Raw genomic sequence first — 26,044 nt, forward strand, 5'->3', positions numbered from 1 at the left:
TTTGTTTCAATGCTCAACATTAAAATGTTTTGGGGTTTTTATTTAGAAGTTTACTGATGTTTTTGTGACCAGAAATATAAAGTAGAAACTGTTGTTTTTATCAATTAGCCTAAGGTAAAATTGGTTTCATTATACCTCATTTACCTCAGTTTCAAAGAATCTATCAGTGATGTTAGTGAATCAGTGATGTTAGTGAAGACTTGCTGTATTTACACATACACTGAATTATCCTTGTGCTTTACATATATAAGTATCCTTCATATCTACTGAATACTTTAAAAAATATTTTTTTAAAACCAAAGCCTTCAGATGTGGCAATAGCCGAAAGGAAATTAGATGTCCAAATACAGACAACCATAACTCAGCACATAGCTATAGGTGTATTGAATTTTTCTAAATAAATAAAAAAAAAAAGCCAGGCCATTGAAAAATGTTTAATTATATGCAATTGTTTATTTAAAATAATTTCCAAGTCTTTACATAATTTAACAGATATTTTTCACTTTTTTCCCCCCAGACAGCTAGAAACCAACCTTTACATTTTTTGTCTTTTCTTTTAATCACCATATATGCCATTTTAGCAACAATATCCTTTATCATTACTAGAACCAATATATTAACCAATAAGCAGTATAGATTTAATTATTTTGTTAGTAGTTATGGTGCCATTGACAAATCTCTTGGGATTTACCAGATGCTGGATGCTATTTTGAGCCATCTTCAACTAGCTGATTTAGGAAAATCATGCTACTTCCCCAGGCCTACTTTCTCTTGCAAAATAATTGACTGGATTAGAGTATTTCTATAGTTTCATCTGGCTATAAAATCACATCAATATATTCCTCATCATTTTCAATTGAGTTTACTTGCTACTTCTCCAATTATAAAGCATGATTACCTATACTCAAGTAAATATGAAAGCATTAAAAAATAAATACAAGCCTAACATATTCTTAATCACTCTAATATACAGTGGAATCTTGGTTCTTGAACTTAATTCATTCTGGAACGCTGTTCAAGAAGTGATTTGTTCAAAAACATTATCTCCTTTATTTGTCATCTGAGAGACATGTGACTGATTATACCAGTATCAGCATGAAAGGATTGTCAGGTAGAGAATTGGGACTCAAAGTTTGTTCAACAACTGAGACATTTTTTTCTGTGAACAACTTGGTTAAGAATCAAAGTGTTCAAGAACCGAGATGTTTGAGAACTGAGGTCTGACTATATTCCCATTAATACATAAAAGGTCTTTCACTTGAATTTTCCTTTTTTATTTCTACTGTTTATTTAAAGTCACGAATGTAAAATGAATGCTTTTAAAAACAAAAGATACATTTAAATGACAAAAATAAGCAATCATGAAGATCTACAGTATACTTTGCCAAGGTTGACAGAATAAAAGATGTAAGTCAATCTTCAAATTTAGCCTTAACAAAAATTCTCTCCTGATTGTAAAATTATTTAAGAATATGTACATTTACATATCTGAACATCTGCTCCCAAAATGAGTGTGTGTGCGGGTGCTAGATAAAAATACATGGGCACCAGGAACTCAAGATTAAACTTCTAAAACTAATATTCAATTCAAAATAAGATGAACATTTCTAACAGATGACAATTGTATGAAACCATTTTTCTCTATAGAAATGAGATGTGGCATTTCCTTACAATAACAGCTTAGTAATCATCTGAGATAAATTGTGGAGTAACCCCAGTCTCCAATCACTGGTATAAAAACAAACACTGTCCATGAAATTATCTTTTATGTGACAAAAATATTCTAATTTATTTGGGGTAATTTATGCTTAGATTTTTAAACACTGGTTTTAGATATCTGGAATTACTAGAACTGAGTTTTTTGAGATACGTATGTATTACTAATAGTCGACTACTTACAGAGATAAGAAACCTTTCACTCTACACTGATTGGGTTTCTTCAAGCCTATCTGATCAACTGTTAGCAGTGATGCTGGTGGGAATAAGTGATATTCTCAATTTTTCCTTTCAAAAAATACATAATCCTTGTAACAGTAATTACTAAATATGTTACATTATATAATTTCTTAATAAGGAATGACTGTTTTCAGGCCCCAGTATGATGAAAAGACACTAAAAATCTCATCTACTACCTGTATTATCACTGAGAAGCTACAACTAACACAAATGATAGTTTTAAGTATGTGACATTAAGCAAAAAATGAAAATCATTATAAATTTATCAAAAGAAACAACAGACAATAGGAAGAAATTAAATAAGCACAAAGTAGGTCCAAAAGATTATGCTGTGACTCTGAACTAGATTTTCAAAGCAGAAGGCATCTAAACATAATTCCTGTGAATATTTCTTATACTATGAAAGTAAATCTCAAAGCAGATATAGCCTTGCTCAGTCAAAGATAAATACTCAGATGAACTAGAAGTTCCATTTGCAAAAGTGCACCAGCTAACCAAATCTGCTCTGGTCCTGCTAAGCATGGTCCAGAATTGGCCATCACTCATGCCTATTCATTCACTCACTGTGCTATCAACAGTCATATAGAACAACCGATTTTTTAAAACCAAATTCTTTATACAGTGGACTATAGAAACAACAATCCTAAATATACTATCTTTTAAAACTCCAGAGAGTAATGTAACTTCATTGTTTTTAAATACTGAAAATGTAAAGGGTCCATACAAATTAAGAATTGTATTAAGCATATACTTTTTACTTTAATGTTCACTTGATGTGTGCTCTTAAAATCTCTATGAAAAGCAGGTATTTTCCCCATGTCTTTTGGCAATAGATTCAAAAGCAAAAGTAGCAGTGCTGTTGAATTCCATGGAACTTTTCTTAAAGCTAAATTATTCAATATCTGTATTGTTATTGCACTCATAATCTGCCCGGAATACATCTACAGTAACTCAGCAACAGTGAATGCAAAAAAAGTAAGGTAAGTGGGTCTACAAAGCATTTAATTTCTTTATTAGATAAGAAAGTTTCATAAAGGAAAGGCAAGTAACTGCAATTCAAATATGATTATATATGCTTAATAATTATTTAACCTTATATAAAATGAAGTCTAACTCTCACTACTACAAATCTGTAATGATCAGAAAAAGATTTACAGTACACAATGCCTTGACTATTGTTGCATTCCACTCTTGAAGTCACTCTGAGTTAAAACAGCAATTTTTCCAAGATTTAAAGAAAAATATATTTTATAAAAGGGATTCTTTTTAATCACTGAATACATCATTTTTATTACTAAGACAGAAACAACTTATATTTTTTTCCCTCCACTATAATTCACTCTGATGAAAGAAAGATCTCTCTCTCTTTTAACTTCTAACAAAAGCTACTTTCAAGACTAAAGGAATTATCAGTAGGCATTCTTTCTTTGTGATTTAAGTTATTTATCTCTAAAATATGTCAAGTAAGCTTTTAAAGATTCAGGGAGGGGGAGCTTCATGATTTTTTCTCTCAGTAAATTCTGAGGTGGCTCCTCTGGCTTCATGGCTTCACTGTGATCTTTCTCTTCCTCTTCTTTGTTATCTTCTTCCATTTTTTCATCCTCTTCACTGTCTAGAGGCTGAGGAATAAGCTGATTACCAACAAATACATAAGTGTTAATTCTCTGTTTAACTCTCTTTCTTTTCCTTTTGGGTGGAGCCCTCTGAGGAATCCCCTTGGCTTGCATCTCATCATTTATGAAATTTCTAAGTGTGCGTCGAATGTAAATACGAGCCAAGTCCTGCAGATTCCTTACTGCACAGGGGGCTATAAAACACACACACACACAAAAAAAACATAAAAAGAAAAACATATTATTAATTTCTTCACAGAATAAAACATGTATTTCCTGGGGATGTTAGAAAACAGCAGGTATAAAAACTCTGACTTTCAAACTAACAAAAGATTTCAAGGTGTTTACTATGCCAAGCACCATTCTAAGCACTGAGGACAGTGGACAGTGCAGAAGTTTATATGTATAGATTTGGGTGTGATCCTTTGTATCTTAATAAAAATTCTTTGGAAGGGAAAAATAAGAACTTATAAACAGATTACATGAGAATTAACTAGGTAGGTGACAAGAATAGAGAGATTTTACCCTACATATGTTTTATATTTTTTGATGTTGAAATAAATCTATTTAGAAAACCCAAATAAAGGCATATTTGAACAGATGCCCATCTATAAGCTCTAAAGCTGGTATGTGCATGTACACAAAGAGTTTCTATCTTTCTGTAAATCAATAATTAGAACTGGTTCATATGGAAAGGGCCACCAGAAATGCTGTAAAAAAACACCTGTTAACTCGAAGTAACATTAAAGATTTCTGTAAGTTATTGATGTTTACTTCTACCAAACGAATCAGAATTGGAACATACCCTTTCTGCTTCACTCTTATCTCCCACAGATCTATAAATGCATAAGCTCTAGACCTATATATTCTTCTTGGAAGCCTGCTCCAACATCTTATACATAAATAAATTCTCTAGTCCCCACCTAAAATTCATTTCTCCTAGTCTCCATTACTGTAAAAATAAAACTATTATCAAGTACACTTCTCAAATAGCTAAACTAAATAAAACACAATCCTCCACAGTTGCACAGCATTAAAAAATCTTCATCATTCATTTTTCATTTCTTTACTTCTGGTTCTCTTTTTTCAATGCCTCCCGTCCAAACCTTTTTGTTATAACATTTGAAATCCTGCCATGTTTAGTTATTCATATATGATCTGTCTTTGTCGTTATTCTGTGAGCTCTAGGAGGGGAGGAGCTCCGGCATTTCCTCTTTGTGGCCCCCAAGGGGCCCTGTAGGACCAGCTTTGTATAGTACATCATCCTATACACAGCTCACAGTGTGCTTACTGTGTTCTTATGCCCTTATACACCATGCCCTCATGCCCTGGCCTATGCCCAATGACCAACTAGATACACCCTGTAATAGCAGATACGTTTTTTCAAAAAACCCAAAGGTAGGAGACCTAACTGATTCAAAGATCCCTTAGCACATATCTATTATATGTGAAGAAATAAACAATATTTTAAAAATTTGTCTTTTTTCAACTCTACTGAAACCTGAAATGAAAAAGAATTCCAGAGAGCCATATTGGGTATGTTCAGCTAGAAACCTTTTTTTTACTTTTCCTCTTCCTGTTTGGACCTGCCACCAACTATGTGAGGTAAAATCCGAAACAATATAAAATTTTTGAGTTCAAGTCCTATTTCTGCCAATGATTAGTTTTGTGAACCTGGTTAAGTACCAACAGGTATGAAATATGCTCCCTTATATGTTAAAATGTGTAAAATACCACCTACTCTACCTCCCCAAACTGTTTATCAAGTTACTTAATATTCAGGCAACAACTATGTGTTAAAATATATGCCAAGTATTGGTAAAGAATTCATTTATTCATCATTTAATACATAAGAGAAGATGATTTAGACTATTGAAACTCCTTAGTCTTATGGAGAGTATATATTTGGGGGAGAGGTAGATTAAAAATAATTACTAAAAACAAAGCCTAGGAAATATGAAAAAAAACACCAATGATGTAGAAAATAATATGGGGTATAGCTACTTCCAACTACACAGTCCAAACAGTCTCCCTGTGGAAGACATGTCTGAGCTAGGATCTAAATGACATGAGGAAACAGCCATGTAAATATCTTAAGGCAAAGCAAACATGCTAAGCTCATTTGCCCTAAGAGGGAAATGAGCTTAGCATGTTCAAAGAGCTGAAAAAAGGCTAGTGTAGATAAAGTTTGGAGCAGGAAGAAAAGAGTAAGAGATACGATCATGCATGGTCTTGAAGGCCTTGGTAAAGAATGTGCGTTGTACTTGCCATGCAGCTATTGAAGGGTTTTAAGAAGGCAAAAGTTATAATGCAATGAAAATGACACTATGGCTTCTCTGTGGAGTAGACTGTACAGAGAGGGGGCAGGAGGTCATCTGAAACACTCCTATAATCCAGTGAAATGTGACCACACTTCAATGGACACGGGAGTACCAGAGAGTGGCAATAAAGATGGAGAGAAGTGGACAAATTTAAAATACATTTTGAAGATAGGATGAACAGAGACTGACTGTGGGAGATTTTTGACCAACTAGCAGATGCTAATGCCAATTATTAACATAACAAAGAGGAAGAATAATTTGGGAAGAAGAAAATAAAAGATTTATTTTGTTTTTGTTAAATCTGAAATCCAAAATGGAAATTTTTGGAATAGTAACAACAGTGACATACCAGTCACCATTTCAATGTTTTATATGTAATAACTCAAGGCTAAATGAGGAAAGTGAAGTAGAGAAGAGGTTAAATAACTTGCTCAAGATCATGGAGATCTTAAGTGACATGAGTTAGAATCTGAATGCAAGCATTTGACTGAGAAATCTATGCTCCTTTCCTACCACCACTGATTCAAAAGAGCATAAGCACCCCTATGTTCATTGCAGCATTATTTACAATCGCCAAGATATGGAAGCAGCCTGAGTGTCCATCAGTAGGTGAGTTGATAAAACAACTATAGGGAATTTACACAATGGAATACTACTCAGCATGGACGAACCTGGAGAACATTATTATGCTAAGTGAAATAAGCCAGTTAGAGAAAGACAAACACCATATGATTTCATTCACGTGTGAAATCTAATAAACTAAACTAAACTAACAAGCAAAACAGTGACAGATTCATAGAGAGCAGGATGACATCTAAGTGAATGGAACGGACAGAAAGAATGAGGAAAAAAGGACTCAGGGTGATTGCGAGGATAGTGGAATATAAGAGGACTAAATGGTAATGGAAAAGATACAATTAAAAAAAAAAGATGACTGTGGGACTCAGGGGGAAGGTCAGGGCTGGAGACAGAAGTGTGGGAGTCATCAGCCCACCATGACAGACAATGTCAGATAGCACCTAAGAGATTGCATAAACAGAAAAGAAAGGCATAAGCTCGAGTGAGCTCTGCAGAGGGCGAGGATGGAAAAAAATCTCTAAGAGTTTTGGACACTATAAAGGAGCTAAGAAATAGAAGCTATAATTAGTCTTCTCAGCTGGTCTTCACTATTCAACCTCTCTCACATTACGAATGATGTTCTCTTTTGACACCTTAATTTTGTTCTTCCTCTGCCAACACTAGCTACTATTCCAGGGACATTCTTACAATGATGAACCTTTCAATCCTAAACTGTCAGAATACCTGAACTTTATAAAGAAACAACTAGACCTAGAGCAGAAAAGGATTCAGATTTAACTTTAACAGTTTTTAAAACTCAGAAGTATTAAAATAGCATCCACATTGGCTTCATCTCCAAGTTATTCTGCATGATAACAGTAGCTTATAAGTAACTTTCAACCTTACCTATTCAAAAATCCCCAACATTTTCTACTCTCTGACACTCCCTTGTTTCTAATGCTTCCAGTTATAGATAAGGATTTAATGAACCGAACAATACTAATCCTGAGTGCCATAAAATCTTATTTTGAATTGAAGTTTTCACTCTAGAATCACAATTAAGGTTATCGCTAATATTCACAAGAACTCTCCACTTGTTTCCCAAAAGACATTCTCTCTACAGATTTTATAAGAACTTAGCAGTCAGCACTTTCATCTTCATGGGTAAGCAAAGAGTGAAAAAGGCATTTTATTTAGGTCAAACCCCAAAACCAATTACTTTTGCCATTTTCCACCTATAAAAACAACTTCTATAGCTCAATGTGGTATAGCGCCATAATTTACAAAGTCAATTTTGTGCCTTGTGATACTGTGATTTATAAGAAATGTACATTTAGTTTTCCATTCCTGACACAATTGAAGTTTCCTAAATGATAATATCATAAAGGTGAAAAAAGTATCTTTTGTTGTACATAAAAAGTTCCACCTGAGTTTACATTTATAAGGTAAACCTTATAATAGGTTTATAAGGTTCCTTATAAGGTATTATAGTAGGTTCCTTATAATAGGTTTACCTTATAAATGTAAAAAAAAGCCTTTTGGTAAACCCCTAAAGATGCTGAGCTGGTTGCCAGGGGAAACCAACTATGTAGAAAGCTTCTAGGCTGATGAACATGTGAAGGTGCTAGGAGGGTGGCATACTCTGAGAAGGCATGCTCTTAGTCATTCTCAACATACCTTGCCCTATACACCGATTCCATCTGGCTGTTTCTGAGTTGGATCTTCTTATAATAAGCTAATAATCTCATAAGTAAACTGTTTTCCTGGGCTCTGGGAGCCACTCTAACAAATGATCAAACTCTAGGAGGGGGTCATGGGAACTTAATTTATAGCCAGGCTGTCAGAAACACAGGTGACAACCTGGAGCTGCAATTGGTGTCTGAAGATAGAGGAGTAAAATGTTGTGTGACAAAGCCCTTATTAACCTGTGGGGTCTGTGTGAACACTGGTTAGTGTCAGAACTACAATAGATCATAAGGAACACCCTGCTGGTGTCCGCAAAGAACTGGAGAATTGCTCAGTGTGGAAAATTTCCACATCTGGAGTACAGAAGGATTGGTAGGTGGTAATATAGAGAAAATAGGGTTTTCCTTTAGCTGGCTGGTGTACCATTTTCTCCTTTACCTCTTCTAATGGGCCTGCCCTGAACCTTAAGTGGTGTATCATTATTCATAGAATATCTTACACCAAAATATATATATATATTTGCATATATAAAAATATATATTAAATGTATATACAACAACCCAAAACTTATGGGACACAGCCAAGGCAGTCCTGAGGGAAGTTCATAGCGATACAGGCCCACCTAAAAAAGTTAGAAACATTTCAAACAAACAACCTAACCCTATGTCTACAAGAACTCGAGGAACAACAACAAAGACAGCCCAGAGCAAGCAGAAGGAAGGAAATAACCAAGATCAGAGCAGAATTAAATGACATAGACACTAAAAGCACAATTCTAAAGATCAATGAATCCAAGAGTTGGTTCTTTGAAAAGATAAACAAAATCGACAAGCCTTTAAGCAGACTCATCAAGAAAAAAAGAGAGAAAACCCAAATAAACACAATCAGAAATGAAAGAGGAGAGATTACAACAGATACCACAGAAATACAAAGGATTGTAAGAAATTACTACAAAGAGCTGTATGCCAAGAAATTTGAAAACCTAGATGAAATGGACAAATTTCTAGAAAAATATAATCTTCCAAAACTCAATAAAATGGAAACAGAAAGCCTGAACAAACCAATGACAGCAAAAGAAATTGAAGCAGTAATCAAAAAACTCCCAACACACAAAAGCCCTGGACCAGATGGTTTCACAGGAGAATTCTACAAAGCATTTAAGGAAGAACTAACACCTATCCTTCACAGACTATTCCAAAAAATCCAAAAAGATGGAAGACTCCCAAATTCTTTTTATGAGGCCAACATCATCTTAATTCCAAAACCAGATAAAGACACAACAAAGAAAGAAAACTACAGGCCAATATCACTGATGAACATTGACGCTAAAATCCTCAACAAGATACTGGCAAACCGCATCCAACAGTACATTAAGAAGATCATACACCATGACCAAGTGGGATTCATTCCAGGGATGCAAGGATGGTACAATATTCGCAAATCAGTAAATGTAATACATCACATAAACAAAAGCAAAGACAAAAACCACATGATCATATCAATTGATGCAGAAAAAGCATTTGATAAGGTACAGCACCCATTTATGATAAAAACACTCAGTAAAGTGGGAATAGAGGGTGCATTCCTCAACATAATAAAGGCCATATATGAGAAACCTACAGCCAACATTATACTCAATGGGCAAAAATTAAAATCTTTTCCACGAAGAACAGGAACAAGACAAGGATGTCCACTTTCACCACTTCTATTCAATATAGTACTGGAAGTTCTAGCCACAGCAATCAGACAAGAAAAAGAAATAAAAGGCATCCAAATCGGAAAGGAGGAAACAAAACTGTCACTCTTTGCAGATGACATGATAGTGTACATAGAAAATCCTGTAGACTCCACCAAAAAACTGCTTGACCTAATAAATGAATTTGGTAAAACAGCGGGATACAAAGTCAATATCCAGAAATCAAAGGCATTTCTGTACACCAACAATGAAACAGCAGAAGCAGAAATCAAGAAAAAAATCCCATTTGAAATAGCAAAAAGAAAAATAAAATACCTAGGAATAAACCTAACCAAAGAGGTAAAAGACCTGTATTCAGAAAACTACATAACACTGAGGAGAGAAATCAAGGAAGACACAAACAAATGGAAACATATGCCGTGTTCATGGATTGGAAGAATTAATATCATCAAAATGTCCATACTACCAAAGGCAATTTACACATTCAATGCAATTCCTATTAAAGTACCAATGGCATATTTCACAGACATAGAACAAACACTTCAACAATTTATATGGAACCATAAATGACCCCGAATAGCTGCTGCAATTTTGAGAAAGAAGTGTCAAGTAGGAGGGATCACAATACCTGACACTAAACTATACTACAAGGCCACTGTAATCAAAACTGCCTGGTACTGGCATAAAAACAGGCACATGGACCAATGGAACAGAACAGAGAGCCCAGAAATAAACCCAAGCCTCTACGGTCAATTAATATTTGACAAAGGAAGCAGCAACATAAAATGGAATAAAAATAGCCTCTTCAACAAATGGTGTTGGGAGAACTGGACAGCTACGTGAAAAAACATGAAACTCGAGCACCAACTTACACCTTATACAAAAATAGATTCAAGGTGGATAAAAGACTTAAATATAAAGCGTGACACCATTAAAGTCCTAGAAGAGAACATAGGTAGGAAAATCTCAGATATTTCACGAAGAAACTTTTTTACTGACTTGTCTCCTAGAGCAAGGGACATAAAGGAAAGAATATACAAATGGGACCTCATCAAAATTAAAAGCTTTTGCACAGCTAAAGAAAACAGTATCAAAATAAAAAGAGAACCAACTGTATGGGAAAACATATTTGCCAATGATACCTCAGACAAGGGTTTAATCTCCAAAATATATAAAGAACTTACACGACTCCACTCTAAGAAGACAAGTAACCCAATTAAAAAATGGGCAAAGGACTTGAACAGACACTTCTCCAAGGAGGACATACAGAGGATCCAAAGACACATGAAATGATGCTCAATATCGCTAGCCATCAGAGAGATGCAGATTAAAACCACAATGAGATACCACTTCACACCAGTCAGAATGGCCATCATAAACAAAGCAACAAACAAGTGTTGGAGAGGCTGTGGAGAAAGGGGGTCCCTAGTGCACTGTTGGTGGGACTACAGACTGGTACAACCACTATGGAAAGCAGTTTGGAACTTCCTCAGAAAACTAAAAATGGATCTGCCTTTTGACCCAGCAATTCCATTGCTGGGACTCTATCCTAAGAATACTAAAACACCAATTCAAAAGAACCTTTGCACTCCGATGTTCATAGCAGCACAATTCACAATAGCTAGGTGCTGGAAGCAACCTAGATGCCCATCAGTAAATGAATGGATCAAAAAACTATGGTACATTTACACAGCGGAATTCTATGCAGCAGAAAGAAAGAAGGAGTTCATACCCTTTGCAACAGCATGGATGGAGCTAGAAAGCATTATGCTAAGCGAAACAAGCCAGGCAGTGAAAGACAAATACCACATGATATCACCTTTAACAGGAATCTAAACAACAAAACAAAAAAAAAACTAGCAAAATATAACCAAAGACACTGAAATAGGGGATAGTCTGACAGTGGCCAGAGGGGAGAGAAGAGGGAATTTCAGGGGGGAATGGGTAGGGTTTACAGGAGCAAATTTGGAGGACACATGGACAAAAACTAGGGGTCGGGGGTAATGGGGGGGAAGAGGGGAGGGTTGGGTGGGTGGGCTGGAATGGGAGTAGGGGGGAGAAAGCTGTACTTGAACAATGATGAAAATAAAAAAAATTTTTAAAAAATGTATATATAATGTGTAATATATATAAATTTAATGTGTATTTTATACATATTATACACTAAATATGTAGTATGTATATTAAAACATTTTATATATTTGTATACATAAAATACATATTAAATGTATATATCTGATTTTAATTTGAATAAAAATCAGTGATGAAACTGAGGAACAGTTGTAACTACATTTTAGTTAGCTGTTCATATGAGCAGTTTCATAGCTATAAAATATATTTGGTAAAGAATTTGCACATGTATTTTTTTAAGTTTTTCTGTTTGTACTAACATTTTTTCATAATTTAACTCCCTATAATTATGAAATGTTCTCTGAACAGAAAGCTATTTATTTATTTTTATCCTCACCGGAGGATATTTTTTCATTGTGTTTGGAGAAGAGAGGAAGGGAGAGACAAACACAGATGCTACAGAAAAGCACTGATTGGTTGCCTCACACATGCACCCAGACCAGAGATCATACACTCTGGGATGGGTGACCAAACTCACAATGCAGGGTACATACCCTCACTAGGAATCAAACCCACAGCCCTTTGGTTCAGAGCATTGAGCCACACCATTCAATGTCAGAAGCTATTTAAACAAAAGGAAAACTTGTTCTTATTCTCCATATATCCTATTAAACTTTGATAAATAATTTTCTTTTTTTTTCATTCTGTGAACATTACTATATGAAGTTTTTTATTTCTGATTCATTTTTATAAGTTGCTCTTGGTACCAATGATTTTTTTCTCTTTATTTTAGACTTTCAAGTATATATAAAAAGAGAGGCAATTGTATAATGAACCCCACATACCTGGACAGTCAGCTTCAACAATTATCCTTTATGGCTGATCTTGCTGCATCATCCATTTCCTCTTCCCATCCCCACCCAGATTATTTTTATAAAAAATTTATGCAGATCATTTATACAAACATATTTCAGAAGTATGATGGATTTTTTAAAAATTTACACTCTTCCCCCATTTTATTGTTTTCCATCAAAGTTATTCCTACTTTACATTCGTAGTTACAAATGTGAATCAACCCAACCAGTAGATCTTATCAACTATATTGATCTATTTGTGTTGATAACCTTAAAAATGAAGAACAAAATTGCTCATTTAAAGAATATCATCATCTATGCATTTATAAAATATGTTACTATAAAAACACATTTACAACCAAGACTCTTTTAAAGGAAACTAAACTAGAAAAACTGTCAGATAAAAACAGAAATACTGAGGGTTATAGTATTGTCAGTTACAAAGTAAAACACTTATATAGTTGTAGATTTACAATAGCCAAGTGCTGGAAGCAACCTACATGCCCATCAGTAAATAATGGATCAAAAAACTATAGTACATTTACATGATGAAATACTACACAGCAGGAAGAAAAGAAAGGCACTCCTACCGTTTGCGACAGCATGGATGGATCTGGAGAGCATTATACTAAGTGAAATAAGCCAGGTAGTGAAAGACAAATACCATATGATCTCATCTATAAGTGGAACCTACTCAACAAGACAAACAAGCAAGCAAAATAGAACCAGAAAACACTGAAATTAAGAACAAACTGACAGTAACCAGAGGGGAGATGGGAGGGGAAAAAGGGGGGAAAAGTGAGGAGGGTTTTCAGGAACATGTATAAAGGACACATGGACAAAGCCAAAGTGAAAGCGGGGTAGGATCGAGGGTAGAAGGTAAGGATGGCTGGAGTGCAGGGAACAGTGGGAGGAAAATGGAGACAACTATACTTGAACAACAATAAAAAAAAATTGTTGCAGAAATCTACTGGTAACTATGTAAGTATAGTCATATATGATGCACATTGGGTTTATTGTTAGGCCACTGTAAAACCAAATTATGTCAGAGAATTCTTTCATTACTTCCCTTTACAACTCTCTGAATAGTTACCGTAGGTTACACAAAACTTACAAACTGTAATTCCAAAGTTTGAAAAACAGGATGGAAAAAATAGTTTTATTTTGTTATTATTGTTGCTCTTAGCAAGGAGTTTAAGTTTTCAATAATTATAGTCTACTATAAACTACAATAGTATATATTATACATATATGTGTACATATATGTACATGCATGTGTGTGTGTATAGAGAGGGGTATATACAGTCAACAAGAAATGAAGACTTCAGTGAAATAACTGTGTAATGCATGTGAATATAAGTGACAATTATTTGATTCTGGTGCTAGAAAGAAAGAAGTCCCTTTTGGTGTTAGAGCACATCTAAAATGTATCTCTTTTTGATTAGACTGGGGTGAAATTTAAATTTAACATCCCAGTAAAGTAACTTCATATTTCTAACAGAATGAGTCTTTTTGATAATCCTTTTTTTATTCTTAAATCATGCTTATTTTATTTTAAATTTTCCATATATAACTGTTTAATGCAATTTGCTGTGTAAGTTGACTCAAATCCTTTTTTAAGTAGAATATGTTAAGAATTATATTTGAAAAAAAAGTCGATAACTTTCTGAATTATAAAAAATTTAGTTTTTTAGAACTGAGTACCTAATTTCTTTCTAAATCAGATCAAAATAGGAGTGAGCACTGTGTCAGAATTTATGAATCTTACAACTCCATAAAGTGTTCAATGTGCCTCCTCTGTTGGCAACTCCTGTTGCAGTAGAATGCTGATAAGCCCTCTCCCAGAAGAGACCCCCATGCCAGTGACACTCCCAGAATGTGACACCACAGAGCTATGTGGGTCTCTCTGTACCACCACACTCATTCCTCCCCAGGACAGGAGGAGTGGCTTGTATATAGTTTGTAAGTGTGTAAGAAGCAGCTGGCCATATGTGGCTCCATCCTTTACCTTCCCTTTCCCATTAGGATATGAACTTATAAGTAAAAACATTGGGCTCTGCTCACCCACCTATTTACAGGGTAAGCTCACTTGGTGGAGGTTTGGCCAGTGCTGCCTATAACCGAAAGGATAAGTCTGTCTCTTATTTGAGGGGTCAGACCAAAGCCATATCTTCCAAATACTTTGGTTGGTAATAAAGCTGGCATTTCAATTCTTAGCTATCTGACGTGAAGTTCATCTCTCCATTGGTAAAAACTTGAGCAGGAAAAAAATGGGTAATTTACTGACCCTCCCGAACTCCCAACACTACTCTTTATTACACAATTATTACATGTCAAGCCCTTTATAAAGACTACTTCGTGTAAGTCTTAAAACCAACTCAAAGGGCCACAAAAATCACATAGCTCAAAAGACGGTAAAATACACACTGAAAATAAAATTGAACCTCTCTATAAAACCAGATTCCTATGGAATAAATTCATTTAAAAGCCAAATTAAAGCAATAAGTTTACTATGATAAAGTTCATTTACAATAAAAAACTTTATTTAATGGTGCCTTCTTCTTTCTCAAGGTCTCAGTAACCTTCACCATGTTGATCATTCCCTCCTTTTTGAAACACTTTGCTTTCTTGGTTTTCAACACAAGGTGCTTACCATGTCCTCCCATCCCTTTGGTCCCTCCTTTGCCAATACATCTTTTTCTGTTTTATGTCTGAATTTGGGGGACACAGATCTAATCTTAACACCTCCTCTCTATATTTCCACTCCCCTTAACTTTTCTCATCCATTCTCATAGCTTAAAATGTCATCTTTATGTTCAGGATACTCAACTCATACCTCCCTCATGCAGTAGGTATACACCCAATTGACTATCTGACACTTATAATGCTAAGAGAAACTCAGACATGGCCAAAATAAAATGTCTGATCTTCCTACACCTAGTTCCAAATTATTCTATCTCCAGTTTTCCAAACACCAATAAATGGTATTATCACTCAGCTAGCTGCTCAAGTAAAACTTTATTATCTTTTTTCTTCACCAACATCTATATAACATATTATTTTTCTACCTTCAAATCACCAACTCTAACCACATCAACACTGACTCTCTCCTCAAGTACAAAAGCCTTGTATATAACCAGTCTTTGGTTATATTTCGCTTGCTTGTTCATTTTGTTGATTAGGTTCCTGTTAAAGGTGAGGTCATATGGTATTTGTCTTCCACTGCCTGACTTATTTCACTTAGCATAATGCTTCTCCAGTTCCATTAATGCTGTTGCAAAGGGTAGGAGCTCCTTCTTTCTTTCTGCTATGTAGAATTCCATTGTGTAAATGTACCCTAGTTTTTTAATCCATTCATTTACTAAGGGGCACTTAGTTATTGTACATAGCACTTAGCTGTTCCAGCACTTGGCTATTATAAATTGTGCTGCTATGAACATTGGGGTGCAAAGGTTCTTTTGGATTGGTGTTTTAGGGTTCTTAGAATATAATCCTAGCTGTGGAATTGCTGGGTCAAAAGGCAGTTCCATTTTCAGTTTTCTGAGTAAATTCCATACTGTTTTCCATAGTTGGAAACTATTCCACAGTGGTTGCACCAGTGTGCAATCACACCAACAGCGTACTAGAGTTCCCTTTACTCCACAACCTCTCCAACACTTGTTGTTGTCATTGAAAGAGACCAGAGAGGAGAGGGTAGGGGATTATAGGGAAAAAGGGTGAAGGGTTTGCAGGAACAATTATAAAGGACACATGGACAATAACAAGGGTGGGTGGAAACAGGGGAGGGAGGTGGGGAGGGTTGGGATGGTAGGGAGGAGTAGAGGGGAAAAAGCAGAAAACTATACTTGAACAACAATAAAAACGTTTAAAATAATAAATAAATAAATAAATAAAGTATACACACATGAAAAGAGCAAAAAGAAAAGTGAACATTAGCACCTACCTCCATCTCTGACTTGAAGATAAAAGCAACATAGCAGTATTGGGTAAAAAAAGCTCAATATGCTTTTGTACATTAATTAAGAGATTGTTTTGCTACACTCCCCAAAAAAAGTCTTGTATAATCTATCTTCTACAGCAGTGATTTTCAATCTTTTTCATCTCATGGCACACATAAACTAGTAACCAAAATTCTGCAGCACACCAAAAAATATATTTTTCCTAATCTGACAAAAAATATTAGGTGTAATTCTGAGTGATTCACAACAGATGGCAATTGTGTTGGCTCTTGTTATTTTTTTTTATTTGACAATCTAAGGGATAAGAGGCCAGTGCCCCTGAATAAATAGTCAAGTTTTACATGTTTTAAAAATTCTTGCAGCACATTGGTTGAAAATCACCACTCTATAGCATAGCCAATGAGCTTTAACTAAAACTTACTTCTGGTCTTAATATGACCAAGCTCTTTTTAGTCTAAATAAAGGCTCCTATGTTTGCTGTCCCTCTGCCTGGAAAAGAATGCCACTAAATAAATTATAATTAATAATTTTACAACTAAGATTAAAAAATTCATTTGTCTGACTTGCCCTTTTTCATGTTTTCATGAAGGCAGCTAACAGTGTCTGATACAAGGTAGGGCCTTTATTTAAAAAAAGTGGGCCAAATGGAAGAACAAGTCACAGCTCCAGAAAAAATACAACTAAGCAATGAAGAGACAGCCAACCTATCAGATGCAGAATCCAAAATACTGGTAATCAGGATGCTCACAGAACTGGTTGAGTGTGGTCACAAAATAGAGGAAAAAGTGAAAATTGTGAAAAGTGAAATAAAGAAAAATGTACAGGGAAGCAAGAGGGAAGGAAACCAACAGGAAGGAAACTGGGACTCCAATCAATGGACTGGACCAGAGGGAAGAAATAAACATTCAGCCAGAACAGAAGAAACAAGAATTCAAAAAAATGAGGAGGGGCTGAGGAACCCCCAGGACATCTTTAAACATTCCAACATCCGAATCATAGGGGTGCCAGAAGGAGAGGAAGAGCAAGAAATTGAAAACTTATTTGAAAACATAATGAAGGAGAACTTCCCCAACCTGGCAAAGGAAATGGACTTCTAGGAGGTCCAGGAAGCTCAGAGAGTCCCAAACAAGTTGGACCCAAGGAGGAACACACCAAGGCACATCATAATTATATTACCCAAGACTAAAGATAAAGAGAGAATCTTAAAAGCAACAAGAGAAAGGAGACAGTTACCTACAAAGGAGTTCCCATCAGACTGTCAGTTGATTTCTCAAAAGAAACCTTGCAGGCAAGATGGGGCTGGAAAGAAGTATTCCAAGTCATGAAAGGCAAGGACCTATATCCAAGATTACTCTATCCAGCAAAGCTAACATTTAGAATGGAAGGGAAGATAAAGTGCTTCCCATATAAGGTCAAGTTAAAGGAGTTCATCATCACCAAGCCTTTATTATGTGAATGTTAAAGGGATTTACCTAAGAAAAAGATAAAAAATATGAACAGTAAAATGGCAACAAACTCACAACTATCAACAAATGAACCTAAAATCAAAAACAAACTAAGCAAACAATCAGAATAGGGACAGAATCACAGAAATGGAGATCACATGGAGGGTTGTCAACTGGGGAAAAGGAGGGGGAGAAAGGGGGAATGGTATAGGGAATAAGAAGCATAAATGGTAGTTACAAAATAGACAGGAGGAGGTTAAGAACAGTATAGGAAATATACAAGCCAAAGAACTTATATGTATGACCCATGGACATAAACTAAAATGGGGGGATTGCAAGTGGGAGGGGAGTGCAGGGCAGAGGGGAATGAAGGAACGGGAAATGGGGTAAGAGCATAATCAATAAAATATATTAAAAAATAAAAGTTCAAAAAGTGAATAAATCCACTGAATCCATTATTGTGTATCTATTTAATTCTTAAGCACCAGAGTGGAAGTCACAGTTCAATTTGAAAAGAATAACAGTTACTTACGGAGTCCCACAGAATCTGGTTTGCCATTATCATTCTTACTTGGCTGCACAAGTGGAGCAAATGAAACAGCAAGAATATTTTTACTTTCCCAAGTATTCTGTCCAGTTCGCATAATTTGTGTTAACTATTTAGAGGAAAGAAGAAACAAAATAGCTTAATTCGATAAATGTGATTGCCTTACAGTCACAATTTTCTTTTAAATAATTGCCAATGACTGCTATATAATCACTTTATATAAATGAAACCAAATTACTTTCATTTAAATATTTACTATAAAATAATAGAGAAGGAATCACAAATATTGGCTGTTTAAGATAGATATTTCAATGAAAATGGAATATCCAAATTGGCCAGGTGTCTATGCATATTACATCTGGGGTCTCATGGTTTCTAGATGTATAATTCCAATCCACACTTGCCATTGGCTCCCAAAATACAATGTCTGGAAAAAGTCCAGCCATTGTTAATATAACAAGAACACACCTACACAACATCAACATAAACTGGCAGCCAAGGAGAGTGGGCTGGAAGGAGCATACATGAACAATGATGACTTCACTCTACTAGTCAGTAGGGAGGGGTGGAAGATACCATTGAGCGAGAATGTATACTGTGTGGCCAACACATTCAAAATGACTGAGTGAGTATAGCAATGAATCTGCAGCAAATTTTGTTTTAAATTTTCTTCTGCAGAAACTATTTGGGTGATTCAGAAGGCCACAGGTATGGGTAACTGGTGACTGGCAGCTTCATCATGAGGCAATGCACCTGCTCACGCATCACGTTCTATGCAGAGATTTTTGGCAAAACATCAAATCACCCAGGTGACTCAGCCCCCCTACAATCCAGATTTGGTGGCCTGCAACTTCTGGCTTTTCCCAAAACTAAAATCACCTTTGAAATGGAAGAAATTTCAGACTATCAATGAGATTCAGGAAACTAGGACAGGCAGCTGATGGCAACTGAGAACTGTGTGAGGTCCCAAGGTGCCTACCTTGAAGGGGACTGAGATATTATTGTTCTATGTACAATGTTTCTTGATTCTTGTATCTTCCTCAATAAATATCTTTTTCATATTACATGGCTAGATACCTTCTGGACAGACCTCATATGTCTAACATAGGTTCAGTTGTTTGGTTAAGGCATTATATTAATAAAACTATGTTTTGATTACTGTACCAAAGAGTCAACTTCATGATCTTCTATGATGGTAATAAAAATATAAATTCTAATGCTAATCTCAACTTGGTATTTCACTAGTAAATGTAATTAGTCATAAAGGGATTAGAAGTCGTAACCCCTCAGGAAACACCCATCACCATTCCTTGGCAAAGTATTAGCCCAGTACATAGCTTGATCAACTTAGTGGCATAGGAGACAGACACATTAGTTTAAGAATTGATATTATAAGAATCATTTTATATTAGTATAATAGTATATAATAAATATTTGATAAAACACCAATGGGAAGCAATAATTTAAATGTCTGAAAATGTAGCTTTAAGGGAAAGGAGAAAAAGTTTGTTCATCTGGGAGTCTCAATTCTGGAAACATTCAAGTAACAACATTTTCCCAGGAATACTTTTCAATATATGTTTTCATATTATCTCTTAATAACTGACAAAAATTTGCATAGTGCATATTATTGGAAAATCCATTAATGGATTTGCATACTAAGATGCAAATAATAAAGAACCTAAAAGACACATAAACTTCAAAATGTCATGCTAAGTCCTAATCATCTTAGACAATCTATCTTCTATCATACAAACCACATAATGTTTTAAACATTTCAGATTTGGGTTAATCTATGAATTTTTTTTGAAATGCATTTTTATAAATTTTTAAAGTAATTGAAAATGTATGAAGATTTGAAAGATCCAGCTATTTTCTAAGTAAGTTAGTATTTCATATATTTGTTTTACCTAATAATTCCAAATTACAGGCAGGCAAAGAGCTGAAAATATATATTAAAATGAGTCTATGTAGTGCTAAATGAAAATTTAAAGATTTATTTGTTTCTTTGAGTTAAGCAGTCCAAACCAAACCCTCAATAGGATTTCTTTTATTAGATGTTCAAATAATTTAAAAAAACACTAGAAACTGAGCAGCTAGTAGAAAGCATCACATTCAATTGAACACCTCCAGGTGAGAAAAGTAAAGGAGGGGGCAGCTTGGCAAATGCCATAGTCCCCCCTTATCCACAGGGGATATTCCCAGAGGATGCTTGAAACCACAGATAGTATTAAACTCATACACACTATTTTTTCCTATACATACATAACTATGACAAAGTTTAATTTATAGTCACAGTAACAGATTAACAATAATAAAACAGAATTATAACAACATACTGTAATAAGAGTTATATAAATGTGGTCTTTCTTCCAAAGTACCTTTTTATACTGTACTCACCCTTATTCTTGTGATACTATGAGATAATACATTTTATTAAGTTGAGAACCTTTACCTTTATACTTAAAGGAAGTACTTTATGGCTTCTCTTTGGCGTATCAAAATCACCAGCAGCACTGCCTTACATTCAGGAGCCATTATTAAGTAAAATAAGTTGAACACAGGCATGCAATACCTCAACAGTTAATCTGATAACTGAGATGGCTACAAAGTGATTCAAGGGTAGGTAGTGTCTACAGTGAGAATATGCTGGACAAAGGGATGATTCATGTCCCAGGCAGGACAGAGTGGGAAGGCTCAAGATTTCCTCATGCTACTCAGAATGTGACACAACTTAAAAACTTAGGCATTATCTATTTCCAGAAACTTCCATTTAATATTTTGAGACCATGGTTGACCACAGGTAACTGAGACTATGAAGAGTGAAACCAAGTTTAAGGGGGACTACTGTATCACAGATAATAGCTAAGCTTGGGTGAAAGACCAAGTCTCTTCTAATACTAGTACAGGAATCTTTCCTGTATCTGTTTTGGCTAAATAGTTGACTCCATTTCACTTTTTTTTTCTATGCATATAGATCTATAAAGAGTATTTCTTCCTTTTTTTAAGATTTTATTTATTTATTTTTATAGAGGGAATGGAGAGGGAGAGAGAGAGAGAGAGAAACATCAATATGCGGTTGCTGGGGGTCATGGCCTGCAACCCAGGCATGTACCCTGACTGGGAATCTAACCTATGACACTTTGGTTCGCAGCCCACGCTCAATCCACTGAGCTACGCCAGCCAGGGCTGAGTATTTCTTCTTCTTCTTTTTTTTCTTTTTTGAGTATTTCTTCTTTAAAAATTATATGTACCTTTGCTGGTATTACATTTCCCATCTTAAACTAATGTGTCTGTCTCCTATGCCATTAAGCAAAAAGACAGTAAAGTTACCTGATCTTCTATAGGCATGACTAGAATGCCTCCAACTTTGAGCAATATTTTCATGTAGTTTTCATGGTCTTTCTGGACTCCAGCTCCACAATAAATTCGATCATACTGATGACTGTCAGATGCTATCTGGAGGCAATTGCCAACCACAAATGCAGGTTCACAGAACTCAAATCTGCATGAAAAAACAAATGTGTTTTAATTCATTTAAACAAAAAAAATAGATCTAAAATATTTAACATTATCTAGTTCTTTGAAATAGTGAAATTATCAAAATTAATTCTAAGGATAAAATATTATTATAAAATTCGATTTAAATATAACTTATGAAATTTAACACTGATTATATATATTATTTTATTATCAATGTAGTATAAATACAATATTTTAAAAACATTATTCTATTTTTTTTGCCACACTGAAACAAAGCTTAAGGTTTAAAAAATGAATATAATGAAAAGCCCATCACAACACCAATCTTGTGACACCACACAAATGATATATGATAAGCATAAGAATCACAAAGATCAAAAATGAAAAAAGAATGAGAAAAAGCTTCACTTTCCACTGCCCTTAAAAAAAAAACTGGAAATGGGAAGTGCTGGTGCAGTATTCCATCTGTGTGCGACATTTTTGTTGCAGTTAACAGCAGCAAAGCTTTGTTAGGACACCAGTGTGACCATATACCCTTGCAAGAGAGATTTTCCTAATTTTAGCAGAGCTATGTCACAGGACTGGGACAGAGAGCAGAATAAATAGTAATTTTTCTTACTGCTGCTTTGGCTCCCATGATCTCCCTGTGCAACAAAATAAGAGAGATGGTTTCAAAGCAAAGGCATTTTTACCCTGGCCACTTGTTCCTGGTTACAGTGTTGGTTCATGGTATACACACACACACACACACACACACACACATAAATATGTATTTATATGTGTGTATAGATGTGTGTGTGTGTCTATATATATATATATAGTTGTGATTTTTACAAACTTTCCTATTTCAACTTCTGCTTTATTCCTTAAATTCTGACAAACCTGAAAACCATCCCTAACAAATAATTAAAACCTAATAAGACATGCAATCATTTGTTAAATTAATTAATGAAATATCCTTTCACTTTTACATTGATTAAAGTTAATATGACCACACAGCAAAATCAGGCTATCATTTGAGGACAAAATAATTTGCATTAATGTTGAAGCACACAGTGAAAAAAATGACACTGATTGAATCACAATCATTTATGCTTGTAAAACATTTCCTTCCTTTGGTAATTAACAGACTTATTACACAGTAAGTTTCCATTAAAATTTGTTAAAACACAGACACATTATAATCCCTGTCAGTTAAATAAGAGTTTACCAGAATCACACCCTATCCTCAATTTCCTGTCTTCTTGGTGGGAGCAGGTGAGAGTTGGATGCGAAGGGCTGAGGAGGTTGGAATGGGAGTGAGTAAACAGTGTGTGCCCTACATATATAATCTCTTCTCCATTTCTCCACACTAAGGTAGACTGTGTTCCATTATTTCTTTCACTCTAACTGCCACCTCACTGCTCATATTTTTCAAGTCTCCTTTCCATTATTTTGCTTCTTACAAGGTACTTAGGTTGAAGCTCCTTAAAATGTCATGTGGGCTCTTTATTCTACTGTCAAGTTGTCCTTCCCAACTCATTTCCTGGCTCTGCCCTTACCCACAGAGACAATACTAAGTTGTAGCCAGATTGCATTATCTGCTTCTAATTGCTAGAGGAACTATTATAAAGTGTGTTGAAATACTGTACCTTTGGATGTGCTTGCTGTTCTTTTGATAAATGCATACTATCCCTTCAAGATAGAGTTCACAGCTTTGCAATGAAACCTTACCCAACTTTTTAATAGTATCTCATTTTCTCCACTTGCACACCACATGAAAGTGTAAATTTACCTACATTAGGCACCATGTTTAATTTCTCTTTTATATTCAAGACTATGGTATAACTTACCACTATCTAAAATACGGCCAAAATGTAATTTCTTGGCTTTTAAGTAATGAGATACTGCAGACCAGGTGGTTTAATAATTTTATCAAACACACAGTAAGCATTCTTTAAAAAGAAAAGGTTAAATTATTTTCCATGAAGTCTATCTAAAAATCTTCATTTTAAAATTTTGTAATAATTTAAGTAGGTCATAATTTTCAGGATAAATGTGAACAGGAAATAAAAATTTGACTTAGTAAACCCTTTTTTACCATCAAGTCTATTAAATCAACTTGAAAATATTCTTAATTTTAAAAACTTTCTACTATTTAAAAATACATGATAGCTTATAGAAAAACTCTCACCCAGAAAAACACCATTATAAGTGAACTACTTACAATTAAAATGACTTCTCATATTAATGATATGTTATATATTTTCATCCCAGCAAAATCAATTAGCAATAATTTAGTGCCTGATCTAAAATGAAATGTGCAACTATGGTCAACTTACCTTATTCTAGTAATTAGCAAAATTCATCCTGTCAAATACTACTTATTGAGCACGAGTTGTATACAAAGACAGGAAATACATTGGGAAGCCACCATGCCTACATTTGTGGAAGAGACTAGCACCAAATAATCTAAGTAAAGGTTAATTTACAACTGTGGTAAATGCTCTAAAGCAAAGACGTATGATTCTGTTAAGACTGAGGATGAAAGGAAACAGACCTGGGGAATCAGAGAAGGGTTCCCTGAGAAATGAGAAGCTATTATCTTAACAATGAGACAGGACAGTCTAGAGCCACAATATCCAAGGTGGTACCACTAGCGACATGTGGATATTGAGCCCTTAAAGTGTGAGGTATACTATAAGAATAAAATTAACCTGAGATTTCAAAGATTCAATACAAAAAAGGTAAAATATCTCATTTCTTTTATGTGTGTATATGTATTTATATATGACATATATGTTTGAATAGCCACATAAATTTAAGCAACTGCCATTCTACTTATCACATGTAAATAGGAGCTTCAAAGATTTTCTCCTTAATGCATTCACCCCTTCAAAACATAATCCTGGTTCTCCTGCTATCTTTGAATAGTTCTTCTAAATTAATTGATTTCTATCACCTATTCCAGTCCTTAAAAAACATTTACTGAATAAGCAAACCATGTAAAAAGCATAAATGTTTTGTCAACTTTCCACTTACCAAAGCTGAATGCTAACCCAAAGTTGACAAATTAAATATGTTAATCACAAAAATCTCAGGACTAGAGAGAAACTTGCCCAGAAGTAGATACAGAGAAAAATTATGTGCCTATAGCACTCTCTGTGAAGCAACATGATGATCTTTTTTCTTTTACTAAATTGGTTACTATAGATAACTATAGCTTCCTATTACAGAACGCATGTTTGTTTTCCAAAAATACCAAAAAGAAAAAAAAAGCAAAACTCAAATAGTAAAACAAAACAAACCCTTTCCTTTTATGAATGAATCAACTATTCTGCGTAACTGAAAGGCACTTTTTGGATGCCTTTCTTAAGATTTTAAATAAGCCACCTTTATTCTAGGAAGCAGCTTAAAGTTTTCACTTATAGCACAGATGAAAACAAGTATATTTGCTTCAAAGTAGAAAGTATTACAAAGGATCATTAGAGAAAAACTAGAGCTCTAAATTTATAAATAACTTCTACTAGAGCAAGTGGAACATATACTTCTAACATATACATATGGGGTCTTTAGACTTTCATTTGACATATTTACATTAATTCCTTTACCATAATACTCAAGTTTGAAAGTTTAATTAAATACAAGTAGATATTTCAAAAGGATTGAACTACTGGGTTGGCCAAAAGGTTCATTTGTTTTTTTTCTCTGTAAGATTGGCTATAGCAGCGCTTAAATTGTCTTTATCCTCATTTGAAACAATTTTTGTTAGATTGTATTGTGACAGCATATCAGTTTGCATTTTAAAAATTACCAAAATTAGTGAATATTTGTGTAGCCATTTTAATATTGAAGATGAAAGAAAATATGCAACATT

The 26,044-nt window shown here is 34.6% G+C and overlaps 1 protein-coding gene across 3 annotated transcripts in view; it reads right to left on the reverse strand.

The window, feature by feature from the left end:
* Window positions 1–437: 437 nt before the first annotated feature.
* Window positions 438–26,044, reverse strand: part of PCMTD1 (protein-L-isoaspartate (D-aspartate) O-methyltransferase domain containing 1) — an 89,807-nt gene continuing 64,200 nt past the window's right edge. For 2 of the 3 annotated variants that reach the window (XM_036031013.1, XM_028517958.2), the window contains 3 exons: window positions 22,039–22,210; window positions 18,691–18,814; window positions 541–3,763 (listed from right to left, as the gene is read on the reverse strand). In XM_036031013.1, coding sequence (XP_035886906.1) covers window positions 3,396–3,763; window positions 18,691–18,814; window positions 22,039–22,210 — 664 coding nt within the window. In that variant the 3' untranslated portion in view covers window positions 541–3,395. Of the gene's footprint in view, window positions 3,764–18,690; window positions 18,815–22,038; window positions 22,211–26,044 lie in introns of all 3 variants that reach the window. The other variant, XM_028517956.2, reaches the window with a different exon arrangement.

The sequence above is a fragment of the Phyllostomus discolor genome, chromosome 7 (genome assembly GCF_004126475.2).
Source record: "Phyllostomus discolor isolate MPI-MPIP mPhyDis1 chromosome 7, mPhyDis1.pri.v3, whole genome shotgun sequence".
Lineage (NCBI taxonomy): Eukaryota > Metazoa > Chordata > Mammalia > Chiroptera > Phyllostomidae > Phyllostomus > Phyllostomus discolor.